Source organism: Pagrus major, chromosome 22 (assembly GCF_040436345.1).
Source record: "Pagrus major chromosome 22, Pma_NU_1.0".
NCBI classification, from domain to species: Eukaryota; Metazoa; Chordata; class Actinopteri; order Spariformes; family Sparidae; genus Pagrus; species Pagrus major.
In genome coordinates this window covers 12,020,988-12,035,613 of record NC_133236.1, presented here as the reverse complement: position 1 = coordinate 12,035,613, position 14,626 = coordinate 12,020,988, and the positions used below count along the sequence as shown (strand labels likewise).

The 14,626-nt window shown below is 41.4% G+C and overlaps 1 protein-coding gene across 4 annotated transcripts in view; it reads right to left on the bottom strand.

Moving 5' to 3' along the window:
• Positions 1-14,256, bottom strand: part of trim67 (tripartite motif containing 67) — a 53,769-nt gene extending 39,513 nt beyond the window's left edge. For all 4 annotated transcript variants that reach the window (XM_073493039.1, XM_073493040.1, XM_073493042.1 and 1 more), the window contains exon 1: positions 13,444-14,256. In XM_073493039.1, the coding sequence (XP_073349140.1) occupies positions 13,444-14,256 (813 nt within the window). The remainder of the gene's footprint in view (positions 1-13,443) is intronic.
• Positions 14,257-14,626: the final 370 nt, after the last annotated feature.

Here is a 14,626-nt window from a genome sequence, read left to right as displayed (position 1 = left end):
AAAATTCAATATTCAATACCACAAGGGCATAAAATTTCAGATATTTATGAAAAGATAAATATAACAAGCTTGTGTACTGAGTTAAGCACAACAGCATCTATGTTAATTTACTCCGGTTACTTCCGGTTTGTCTTCAGTTTTGTATTTCTCTTTAGTTTTTGCCTTTGCCTGCCTTTTGTTTCCTTACATTTTGGAATTTGCACTTTGGACATCAGCTTTTAATAAGCTAATGCTAATAAGCTAAATAATAAGCTAATGCTAATGTTATAATGTTGCTGTGACACCATTATTTCCTGAACCACATGTCATGACAATCCATCCAATAGATGTAGACCAAAGTGGCGACCTTCTGACCGACATCGTCTTAACTAGAGCTGCGCCACTAGAGTGACTAAAAAAACAGATTGACTTTTGTGTTTTGCAAGAGTTGCTCACAGAAAACCAATATGTATGTGGAGCAGAAGTTATTCTGCATGCAGAGCAGAAAGCCTCAACACTATTAAAAACTGCTACAGGAAGCTTTTTAACCATCTATACGTGAAACATCAATATTTAAAGCATATACAGTTCAGTGCTCAACGATGTCCGGTGCAGCTGTGCAAAAAGAAAGAGTTAATGTAGACTTCTTTTGGTCCACTTCAGTCGTCTCCATGAGTCAGCACCTTTTACATGCTCATAAACATTTTAACTGCCTGTTAATTATGAACCAAAAAACACTACTAATACATCACAGTAAAATGTGGCGTTCAAGTTCACCTTCATGTTCCTTTATTTATCTATAAATCAAAAGCAAGTCCCTGCAGAGACAGAAAAAGCAACTTCAAACACTCCCACGTCTTCTTCCTATGATGAGCCCTTTCACAGTTTGCCACCCGACCAGAGCACAACACACTGTCACATCCTCTCCAGAGAAATGGATTCCTCCCGAGTCGTCTCCGATAAACCGTAACAGGGATCAGTGGATACAGCCAGAGCTGCCTGAATGAGCTCCAGGAGGAAGGAGGAAGCATCGTTTTATCACCCTGATTCTTCCTCGTGGGGGTTAGCTTCTGGGGAGAGAGCGCCCAGGCAACAAAAGTGCTGCAGAGCAAAGAAGAACAGCCCCTCTGATCAATAATTGATCAGGGCATCTTCCATATTAATAAATGCAGAGGGTAGGTATACTGCCGAGGGCGTAATTGTCGTAAAACGAGTGCAGATTAGGTTTGTTGGAGATGATAAATCTATTATGGACTGGGACATTGTACATGTTTCTGTGTTCTGTGTCCTTCACTGTTACTCTACAGTTAGTGTAACACAAGCTAACATAGAGGCTGGCACACACACGCACGAGACTCATCTATAAGCATATAATCTGCTGTTTAATTTATTGGGTTTCCTAATGAATGAGCAGCCACTGGTAACCATGGTAACGATGCTCATTGTTCCAGTATTGAATGTCCACACTCTCCTTAGAGGTCTGGCATCAGCACTCATGTTGTTACCAAAAATAGATCACAAATACTCTCTCACACACACACACCACACACACACACACACATGGCACTAGACTAGGCTAACAACAGTTACACACAGCCTTTTCTGCAGAGTGTCTGCAGCCAGAGGAGAGGAAGTGTAGTAAAGTGTGCATTAACCTACATGCAACGCACCAGTCCAGCAGCACAGCCTTGAGTCACTCTGCGCCGTGGTGTGTGTGTGTGTGTGTGTGTGTGTGTGTGTGTGTGTGTGTGTGTGTGTGTGTGTGTGTTCACGTGAGTGAGTGTGTTAGTGTGTGTGCTATATTCTCATGACATTGTAAGAACAGGAAATTTGTTAACACGGTCATGTTAAGGGGACTGAGCTCCCACGTGGGGGCAAAAATTCGGTCACCACAAGGTTAACAATTCATTTTAGGATTAAGACCTGGTTTTAGGGTTAATGATAGAATTAAAAATAGACTCCACATCATCTATCTTGTCAAAAGCGTATCAAACTTCTATAACATTGTTGGACTCGCAATGGACAGTTTTAAAAAAACTATCAAAATTAATGCAACAGAACCAGAGATATCACCTTTTTTCTTAGAGATGTACCATTACCACGTTTTCCTTCTTGATACTGATTCCCATACCTGTAAGAAAATCTCTTTAGTTGCACACAGGTGTATGGGAAGCTGCTGGGAACTAGCAGGGTCCTGTTTCTAATAAATTAAGTGTTATCGCATCAGAGCAAAGACTTGAGCGCTCGCTGATACTGATTTAATGCATTTAAGGCAGTATCAGAGACATTTTTGACACTGCTATCAGTGTCAGAGCAACCCTGTTTTATATTCTACACATACTGCCTTCTCATCAAAACATGGCATACCAGCTGACTGTTAACATCCAGCCATGATCATAGAGGTCTGAGGAGCCACTGAGATATAACATTTTATGTTATAAATGTTTGCTAGAGGTATGAGCCCTCCAAGCAAAACCCTCATTGTTGCTGGATTGTACCTCATTTGTAGATCGCTTTGGACAAAAACTTAAATGTAAATGCTTGAATTCTTTGAGAGCTCTATTTTAAAACAGAGCCTTTAACCATTCAGGGAAAAATGGTGAATTCCTTTTACATGTGTCTCTGACAGCCGACCTTACTTTCCTTCTTCTTGAATTATTTATGTAGGAACAGTTAAAGAAGATATTTTAATAAAGAAAGCTGAACCTGGATAAGGATGAACTGACTGATGTCAAAATGCAGTTATGTGCTGCACTGAATAAGGACTTGAAATAAATAAAAGTCCAAAACGGAATTAAGACTGGGTCATGGTTAACATAAGGTTTTACACAAACATTTATTCAGCCAGGTGAAAAGCCCTCATGTTTCATAGGTTCCCAGTAGTTCCCTGACATGAATCAACAGAACGTCCTCACAAGTAGTGCCCGACGTATTTGTGTGTGCGTGCCTGGGCCTGAGGTAACAACAGGCGAGTGAGGCTGACCTGACATGGTCGGCGAGCTGCCATCTGGAATGAGGTTAGTCAGGCACGGCCGGTCGGCACAGTTCAGCACTCGCTCTAAATTACCTCAGTTACAGCGTCCCCGAGAGATGAAAGCTCCTATTTTTGCGATAAAACTGTAATTTCTCTGTAATACGGCCTGAGGCGCTGAAATGCTGAAATCAGCACAAGGTTTTTTTGCGGTGGTCATACTAAGACGTGACACGAGGTCACCTGGTTTTTCTTTAAAGTCAGTCTTAAGTCATCATTAAAACCTCTTCTGACTAAGAGTTTCATATTTTATACTTTTTAGCATAAAATAACAGAGAGAAAAAGGGGCTTGTTTACTACTGAAGTACGAGTCATTTGACAATTATTTGACCAGCTGATGTTTATGTGCTTTCTAACCTGAGACCAAAAGCTGCCACTCTGGTTTTATATCACAAACTGCAGGAGCAAATTCACTTCTGTCATGCAACCCATAAATACTACGTTTTTCCCCTGTGATGTCCTGAAACAATGTGATTCTGTGAAGTCGATCGATGCACAAATGCATGCAGGCTATATGTATTGAAGATCTGGTGAATATTCCATACTTCACACAGTATCGCTATAAATATTTCAGATCCACATGAAAGCGTCATGAACGGAAACAAACCACATCACAGACAACAACAAACAGGCGGCAGGCGGCGTAGATCGTAACATGCTTGTCAAAATGTTTTGTCAGTCCCGACAGACGAGAAACAAGCAAGAATAGATGTTTGCTGTCAATATTAAATGATGTAACATGAGAGAAAGTGGGGAAACAAAGTCTGATTTCAGTGTATAGTATACCGGAGGTACACTTTAAAGACACCAATGAACGTAAAGGATTTGTATCTAAAGATAGTAATAAAAAAACGACACAGTGAGTTCTCCATCTTGATTCTTCGTCTGCTGACCTCATGATTGATGCCAGAATTGTGTCACAAATCTGCGTCTTTGCGTTTCCCAGGATAAACATGACTTAATACAAACCAGCCTTCCTGCTACACCAACTGTGCTGAGAACAGTTATATACTATACCAGAATAAATCTTAAAATCAGCCACACACCCACTGACCATCTGGATTTCTCTCTTTACTCTCACTACCACACACTTGGTGACGCCACACAAAGCTGAGTAAATACTTATATGGTATTTTCCTCTCTCCATTTTTATTGGCTGACATTTCTGTGAACTAACACGCTTCACTTAACATTAAATTGCGCACATAAATTATAAAACAATGTGAGACTGCATTAGTTGATATGAACTTATTGGACAGTGGAATACTAGCATGATAGCACAGTTATGAGCTTAACCTCCACTGCAAGATTTAAGTCTGGGAAAAATTATGAGAATCAATTGAGTCGGACAAGGATGCAGCCTCCAAATGAGCCATTTTGATCGTGGACTTAACAATTAAAATCTTGATACAGCGCTGGAGACGGAGCCCCGTTCGTCCTCTGAAAGCTGCTCAGTGGCACCCGAAGCCAAAAAAGTTTGACTTCCCCGGTATAAAATTACCCAGATCTTCTGCAGCTAACTTCCGGTTTAGCGCCCGGCTAGCTTTAATGGAAATAAAGTGAATTAACTGTGTGACTACAAAAGCTGGTTTTAAAGCCTGGTGCTCTTCCTGGGGGCTTGATTGTGACACTCAGAGTTATGGCTCCGACCGTCACCATCTTGACTGTGTCCTACTCAGCCTAACTTTCGGCTCATTCAAGAGGTGAAGCATTGGTCAAGCTGAAGGAGGCGGCTAGCTATCATTCACTGCCAACGCCTTTAATCATATATGACTGTAAGCCTTAATATGATTCAAACGAGTACATTATATAGAAAATTCATCACCGTAATATGGGCTGCTGTGGGGACTGACTCAAGTGGCTAATTGAGGAACTGCAGTTCTGACACTTCTGCATTGGCTTAATTTTTTCTGCCCCAGAGGTTGCCACTTGATTGGGACCAGCAACTGACGAACAAGTTAACTACTGCACAGGCAAGTGTTTATATATCTGCAAACAAAATTGCAGGCAGCTCCCCATTTCTCATCTACCAAATCACCTAAACAACTACTTAAAATAAGGCATTATTGATCTGAAAAATAATAAGAGGTTTCACCAACTTCATGGGCTATTTCTTACCTAGAGGAAATTAAGAAGTGGTTTCTAATCCATGGAACATGATCTTGACGAAAATGATTTTCAGCAGGTGACTGAGGTGCAAAAGAGGGACTAACAGTATGCGAGGCTGAACACTCTATTCTAGAAAAGAGAGAACTGACTACAACAGCAGCAGCAGCAGCTTTGTTTCCCTGTAAAAACCAGCAGACAACAACAACAACAACAACAACGGTCGACTGAAAATGTTCAGAAAACTCGAGAACAAGTCCCAGCAGAACATGAAGATAAATCAGGTGACAGAAGGAAGCGTAGGGAGAGACATGACATAATTTCTAAACAGCCTCCTGAATACCAAGGGAGCCATTAAATTTTGGTGCTGTATACAAACCCCACATCATCCCTCATCCAGTAATGGTCCAATGTTTGAGGTACCACACAGAAACCTGAAAGAGCCTCCAGGGCAAAGAAGGAGATAAGCTAATATCTTGGGGAAAAAGGGCCAATTTTGATCAAGGCTTATCTGCTCACATACAGAAAGATACAAGCCTACACTTACTGGGAAAATGCAATTACAGGAGAGGCAGATGTGTTAAATTACATACTGTTTGATCAGCCAAGTTGAAGGTGTTTGGAGCCGAGAGAGAAGGATTTTTCATTTACAGAAGGAGGATGTGAAGGATCTTTATGAGGGAGGGAGCATTAGAGGGATACAGACTGGAGCAGACAAAGGGCAAGAAATTAACATTTATACACTGGTTTCTTTTTGCCTAATATTTTTGGATGGAAACATAATTGCTGCCAAGATGATGTTCAGTGGCAATGTGTTTATCCAACGCAGGTGGTGCAAATACTTCAGAGGATTGTGGTTAGGGTGGATGGTGTGTGTGCAGAGCAGATATTTAGACGCAGGAGACCGAAGGTTTATATCCCAAATCCTACAGGTCAGGAACTTTCCAAAAATATTTGGCAGGTTATTGGATGAATCATCTTTCTGTCACCGTCTATCATGGTCTTACTTCAGCCAATCAGATCAGCAGTAAGAGAGCTCTACCACCAATGGATCCTGATTGTAAATCAAATCAAGCCGGTAGAGACAGAAGTGAAAACATCATTCTATCCAGAAAGGCCTTCATCGCCTTTGTTTGATCTTCTTTCAATGAAATATGCTCTCCACTTCTGATATAACTGATGCTATAGCAGCCTCTATGCTAACGTCTTGAGGAGCCACAACTGTTTTTTTCAAACGAACAGCAAGATATCTCTCTGGTCGTCACAACTAATCCACAGCTGTAGCTGCCAGTAGTTCCTCATCAGACACTGATTGGTTCAACATCTGTGTGTTTAGCCACAAGCACATAGCTTGAAGGCAGGCAAGATGGATTCCCAAGATCACATGACCGTGATCTTGGGAATCCATCTGTCTGGTAATGTAACAATCTTAACCTAATTTTAAAATGCCAAGTGAATAATGTAAGAAAACAAATAAAATGCATAGCCGGTCCGCATCAGGAAAAGCAGCTTATTAGGACCCATATTGATGACATTTGTTGTTAAGCAGTGACCTCTAGTGGCCGTAGTAATTATTATGGCAGCAAAGGAGGAAGTCAGATGAAGTAGTTTAAAGGGCAAACATGTCTGCATAAGGAGGAGGTTGGGGTGGATAGTTGGGATAAACAAGCGAAGGACTTTCATCCTGGAGGCCACTGTTCGTGTCCAGCATGCAACCAAAAGTCAACAATGAGATCATTTGACTCACTAACATGCATAAATAACATATCTCAAGTTACCCCCTCTCCTAAATCGTACATTTGTAGCTGAATTTACATGAGTGACGTTATATTTTAAGCCAAAAACCAAGTTTTCCTAAACCTAACCAACTTCAACCATACGACAAATATGGTTACTGTTAAGTCTGTCGCTAATAAGCTTCAACAGTAATATTGTTATATATGTTGTTTGGGGAACGCTGGCGATGGACCTATTTAGTTGTTTAGGTATGAGTATGTGTTGGAAATACATCATCAGTGAGCATTTTACTTCTCACGTGTCACCTTTAAGAACATTTATATTAAACTGAATCCAGGCAGCATTACAATTCTCCTTAAACATGTTTTCTGTTGTGATTTAGTCATGTACAGAATAAATCTAATGTCTGGAACAATCCTTTAAACTTAAAGCTGTGATCAAATCAAAGTCACCAAGAATGCAAAATGAAATCAGTGTAAAGGAGCTGTTTACCTCATATTCATAAGAAAAATAATATGAAAGAGGTAGATAGGAGATAGCAGGTTAATAAGCATCACATGGTTGAACATTAGATCCCTTCCAGCATCCCACCCTGCAGGACTGTGAGTTAACTGTCTTTACATATGCTGTAGCTCTAACAACAGAAGATGCTGTCTTTGGGGGTTTTCCGAGCTATTAAGAACATTTTCCAAGAAACACTAATTCTAGAGTTTCCTTTTTCTCACTGACACAAAACATTACTTATCAGCTCCTCCGCTATCCGTCACAAATGCTTCAGCACAAATGTTAATGTGATAAAAGTCCAATCTGTCCTATTTAAAATCTAAAATGATCTTATGATGACGATGCAAACACTGAAACACACTCAGCACGAGAACTGGCAACTCTGCATTTGTGGTTTTTAATATTTAACTCAGAGCTAGCTGCTCTTTACTGGACTGAGGTAGGTCACACATATACACACACACTGAAATGCACAAAGGACGTACATTTGTGTGTATGTGTGTGAGCTGCTTTAAATAGACAGTGTGTTTTCTGCTTGACTGATTTGAGGAAACTGGATCAGTGTGTCTTCCTCTGCATCCCCTCAGCAAAAGTTCATCCGCTTCACTTATGCATATGTATGCCTTCCAAATGTGTGTGTGTGTAGATGTGTGTGTGTGTGTGCATGTGTGTCTGTGAGAGAGTCCCTCTGAATGTGTAGCGGCTGGATAGTCACCCCCGGGCTCCATCATGATGTACTTAATGTTTGATTTACAATAACTACAATGATGAGCCAAACGTCTTCCCTTGATATCTCTCTGCGAATTCTCTAATATCGGATTTGTAAAGCATAAAACACACACACACACACATTCAAACACATACTCAGAAATTCACAAAATGCTGAAAAAATGACTAATCATACATATTTTACTAGCTACACTTACACTCATTCAGCTCGTCCACTCCCCAAGGAATTTGATTGACAATCAATGATTGTTTAAACCACATGAGACATATTGTTACTCACAGTCTACACCCCCAGGTTACACACACACACACACACACACACACACACACACACACACACACAGACCTTAAATACAAACATCCTTTGCTGAATCACGGCTGCCATGCCTCAGTTGGTACAAAACCATGTATATTAATGCATAAGCAGCAAATAAATGAATATTATTTACATCTACAGAACAACATTTGTGCCTTTTCATGGCCTGGAATGGTCTTCAAACCCCAATGGTGGTGAATTATTGATTAAAAAGCACAGTCAAGACTATGGCTGCACAAATAATCGAAATCAGACTACAATGGAACCAAGATTCAGCCTGTTCAGTAAAGCTATCACAAAACACCCAATATCTTGTTAGTCCTGAGAAAAATCCTTGTGGTATCAGGAAGAAGACGCAGCATTTTGTTTTGAACAGACAGAAGACAACAACAAAATCACCTGAATAAATGTGGACATTGTACATTTCTGCAAACCACGGATATGTTGAAACTTAACATTTCTGAAGTTAGGTTTGGTGATAAATCTCTCGCTTGGTAGCCGTCTTGTGGAAATTATCTAGTTTCATTGTCACAAACCTGGCTAGTCCTGATGGTCACTAAAACTACCAGTTGAAACGGGACGTGAACAGCAGTCTCTCGCTTGGCAACCGTCTCATTTAAAAAATGTCTAGTTATGTTGTCACAAACCTGACTGGACAATTTCCCAAAGGTCACTAAAATTACTGGTTGAAATGGGACAGTGGTCTCTCACTTTGCAGCCATCTCGTGAACAGTGGCCTCTTGCTTGGCAGCAATCCCGTTAAAATTATCCTGATTCATTGCCAGAAACTCTGAAAAACGTCCAAGTGGTCACTAAAATTACTGGTTGAAACAAGAAGAGAAAAGCGGTCTCTCGCTTGGTAACATCTCATTGAAAATATCCAGTTTTGTTGCTTCAAACCAGGCAGAAAAATGTCCTGAGGGTCACTAAAATTACTAATTGAACGGGATATGAACAGTAGTCTCTCAGTTGGCAGCCATGTCATGAACAGTAATCTCGGCAGCCGTCTTAATTAAAAAATATCCAGTTCTGTTGCTGTGAACACGGCTGGTTAAAGTACCGATTACTGGTTGAACAGGAAGCAAACAGTGGTGGACCTTCCACCATCATTGCCTCCTCCTCCCGATAAGAAAGTCAGCTCATATACATACATACTGCAGAAATGTTGACATGATACACAGGAAAAGTAGAAATTTAACATATCCGTGGTTTGCACAAATGTACAAATGTACACCAGAAGCCATTTTATTCTGGTGATCAGACTGAAAGACATAAAGGACACTGACAAAAACAGGGTGAACAAAACAGGAAGTGAGCGCTACCCACCATAATAAAAACCACCTCTGCAGTACTGACTTCAAAGAGTGACACTTCAAAAACTCAACAGTCATTTCAAAGACGCACATGACGCTCAGAGCCTGTTCGAGTGCAGACCGAGCGAGAGGAAGACAGCCAGTCATCGATCTCCCTCTACATGAAGGACACCATATTAACTAAGTGGCAGCCATCTCTTATTCATACGCTGCTCATTACTTATCAACGCCCTCTCACTCCTGTACTCTGATGGGATTTTCACGGTCCATTTATGGGACAGGGAGAGATGGAGGAAGGGCAAGAGGAGAGGGGGTAAAACGAGGGGGGAGGAGAGAGTGTAAATAAGAGACAGAGAGGTAAAGAGATGCAGACATGTAGAGAAGGTGAATGATGAGTCTGAAGGAAGCTGAAGTGAGAGGCTGAAACCATGTGACAGATTAATGATGAATGGAGAGACTGGAGGCGTCCAATCACACAAAAAACAAGAGACAGACAGAGAGATTAGTTCCAGTGACCCACTTAGCAAGAGACAAAAATGGCTTTTAATTTACACTTAGGAAGTCTGGTGTGACCATCATGATGGTGATGGCCTTGTAAAATGCTGCCTTAAACACAGGAAGTGTTCTGATTAAATAATGGGCTTGTATGGCTGTTGTATGACTATTAATAGTATTATTAATTTGGCTTTAAACCCTCTTGCTTCCTGCCCTTGGGGTCTTTTTTGCACCATAATCTTATAATTAATATGTTAATTATAATGTTAAAACACTGTTAAAATGCTACACATATTAAATCACCCCTTGTGCTATAAAATCCCGTATTTTTGCAGAATAAAAAAATGATGTAAAAAAAATTGGGCAACCTCCATTTTTTAATTTTTAACTGCCATGGCAGCTCGACTGTAACCTGAGAGGAGTAAACTTGAGCTGACCCCAACACTGAAGCGGACTTTTAAATTAATGAAAGAGTCATTAAAAAATGAATACAACCATAAATCAATTTAATCATCCTTTAATGAAGTAGGCGGGTGATTTTTTTGGCAGAGGGAGGGCGAGAGACAAGAAGAGATGAGGTTGGATGGAAAAGCAAGGTGCAGGTTGGAGCCAAATGTTGTCCCAGATGACTGAACAGTAAATGAATGATTTTCTTTATTTTGGTGTCATGAATGCAACTGCTCCAAATTCACAGAAGCCAGATCCAGAGTGTTGTATGTATGTTTTCAAATAACACCAATGTGAAGAGTGTTTGCAACCAGATTTTCAGACCTCCTTCAATAAAATTCTTGAACCTTTGTTTAATAAGAGCCCGACTGATAATCGTAAAAAAGTCAAACATTTTAGTATCAATACATCAATAGCCCCAAGCATCTTTTTCTGAATTATAATGTAAAACGTTTTCATAATGGCACATCGGACAATGACATTGTTACCAATATATCTGCGATAGGCCAATATCGGTCAAACATATCAGCAAACGGATATATCAGTCTTCTGTATGATTTTGGAGAAATTGGAATAAATACAAACTAAGGAATTAATCAGGGCTCTAGGGTGAGACTATTTGGGTCCCACATGTGCCCAAAAATCTGTCAAGTATGACTAAACATCTTTGTTGTGTCGCACTGGTGCGCCTGAAATGTAGCAGTATTTTTTTAACAATTGAGGTTATTGAAATATCTTGTCATATGCCATTTAAATGAAGAAAAACATGTGTATTTGCACCTTTATTCCTGTTTACTATCATTTATATAATGTGTTAAGAAATTAAATGAATATGTGTTATTGGGTGCAGCTACATTATGTGCTGGTGCACCAGTGCAACAGTGCAACCAATGTGAATAGTTAGTCTGTTAATGTTCATGTCGGCTTCTTTTTCAAGTTTGTGGGGCAAAGTTAGTAAACCTCAGTCTCAAACAGCCATTCCAATTCATGGTTGATCATCTGTATAGTAGAATATTTCAGGGATTTCTCCAGTCATGGAAAAATGACCCTTTTAAACTAGGGACACAAATTTTAAGAATTTCTTTAATCAATAGTCGGATTCCTTAACAATGGATAATCGGTTAATCATTAATAATATGTCAAATATATTGGACGTTTCTTCCAGTAGAACATTGTTTTAACCCTGATAAGATCTGTGTTCAATGTTAAATCAGAGTTGGCTACATTAGGAGCTGGAGGAACAGATAAAGTAATCACCAAGTTATTTGATTGACAGACTTAATAAAACAAAATAATGACAATTGGTCCAACAAATGACAAATTACTCGTATTTTAATAGAAGACACTTTTTGAAGTTGTATTTGTGCTCATCTCTGATTGTCGACTGATACATTTTATACATATATCGGTTAAATTCTTGATGGCGATTAATCGATTAATCATTAACATCCCTATTTTAAACCAATCAAATACCACTTTTATATTTGTTGTGTATACAGTATATCACTAGAATCTTACTGTTGATTCATCAACTCGAGAGCAGCCTTAAATGTTATCAGGATACAGCTAATGTCAACAACTTTATATACTGTTGGAAATTTAAATCGGAGTAAAAAGCACAATATTTCTCTCTGAACTGTAAAGTAACATAAAATGGAAATACCCAAGTGAAGTTCCTCAAAATTGTATTTAAATCCACCACTGTTAATACACATATATGCTCTTTAAACATTTCCAAACCATATTTGTTCAAACTTGATAAAAGCTTTGATTTAATTTGTGCTCCTGATCCTGATCCAGCCTGAGGTACTCCTCATCCTCCTCCTCCTCCTCCTCCTACACCACCATCACTACTCACATCACACATACAAAGATGTGGGCCAGTAATACATGAAACAGCAACGCAACTGTGTGTGACCTATTCAAGAGATGACTCATGTTGCACTCACAAATACACACACGCATACACACTGAGGCTTTTACGCCTACAGTAATTATTTTATCAAGTGTGAATCAGTCAGGGCACTCTAATTTACGAGATAGCCCCAAACTCAACACAGGATTAAAAAGGTTTTTTTTACCTATATAGTGACATTTCAACCTTAGCATCCTCTACCTTTATGGTAAAATCACTAGAAACATGACACATTTTAAATAACCGAGGCAAATATGACTACAGGATGCATATAATGAGGATGAGGAGGGAGGATTTGTAGGTTAATGGCTAGTGACTAATACACATTACTGTTACTGATGTGACAACAGCTTAAAATGACTAAAAAGCTGTGATTGATAGAAGCTATTGAAAGCCTGGATGTCTCATAAACGTGGGTTTAAGCCTTTTCAGTGTGTGTGTCCTGTGTGTGTGTGTGTGTGTGTGTGTGTGTGTGTGTGTGTGTGTGTGTGTGTGTGTGTGTGTTAGGATTCAATAGTAGCCTAATTGTTGATCACCATCTATACTTACTATCAATATAATTATAGCTTTAAACAGCATTTAGGCCTGCATGGTCCAGTGTGTGTGCCTGTGTGTGTGTGAGAGGGGGGGGGGGGGGGGGGGCGAGGGAGAGAGAGATGGTGTGTACAAGCCTACAGTTCTTTAGTATTCAATAGTAGCCTAATTGTTGGTCACCATCTATACTTACTAGGCATTTATAAGGGATTTAGGCCTTTAGGGATCTGTGTGTGTGTGTGTGTGTGTGTGTGTGTGTGTGTGTGTGTGTGTGTGTGTGTGTGTGTGTGTGTGTGTGTGTGTGTGTGTGTGTGTGTGTATGTGTGTGTTCGCTCACCTTGTGTTGTTTCCACATCACAGCCAGCGGTTTGACGTCGTGTTTGTTGTGTTTCCCCTCCTCCAGACACTTCATGCACACCGGAGCCTTGCAGCTGTAGCAGTACATGCTGAAGTTTTCCGCTTCGTGATCCAGGCAGGTCGCGGGTTTCCGCGCGGTGGCGGGCGGCTGCTGACCGCCGCCCCCACCTCCGCTCGCCGCACCGCCTCCTGCCGCTTGGTTCCGCGGCGGCACCAGGCGGTGCTTGGCGAGCGGACCGCGGGACGGGTGGCACCGCTGCTGGCAGGCGTTACAGTAGAAAACATCGCACTGCTCGCACATCACCGCCGCGTCCACCGGGTTGCGGTCGCACAGCTGGCACTTCACCGAGGAGGAGGAGGAGGCGGCTGCGGCGGAGGCGGCGCGGTTCTGCTGGTACCGCGTCACTATGGCCTCCAGCAGCCGGTTCCGAGGGAAACCCCGGAGCCCCCGCTCGTCCAGGGAGACGCTCCTGTGACACAGCGGGCAGGTGAGGGAGCAGTGTCGGTGGTGGTTGGCAGGCGGGAACACCCGCACCCCGTTTGGACTCTTGAGCTGGCACGGTGTGTAGGAGCCGTACCCGCTGTCCGTCTCGCTGTACAGACTCATCTTGTCCATGTCCAGGTAGTCGTAGTCAGAGCTGCCCGACGCTCGGCTCTGCACCGGGGTCTCTCCGTCCGGGGTCTGGACCGTGATGTTCCGGGCACACGCCAGGCAGACATTGTGGGAGCACGGCAGCAGGATGGGGTCCTTGAAGAGGGAACCGCAAACGGGGCATTTTAACTCTTCCTCCATCGCTCCCGTCTGTGTCGGTGGACCGGCGGAGAGAAGCAGCTTCAACGACACTCCAGCACCGACTGACACGGACAGCTCCCCGAGACGAGCTGCGCATGCGCGGAGAGGGGCGGGGAGAGGGGCTTGTGGTTGAGTTGATGGATCGAGTTAATTTACTCTCAGAGAGCTGACCACAGACCAGAGGAGCTCTGAGCCCAAGAGTGTTTGGTCACTATGTAGTTTTGGGGATGATTATTTAATCAAAAGAGAAAGATCTTCATTGACTGATTATTTCTGCCTGAACAAACTGAAAAAACAAACTCTTTATTTTAAACAAACTGACCTTAAAGGACAACACAATTTCATACTGTTCTACTTTGTTTATATGTGG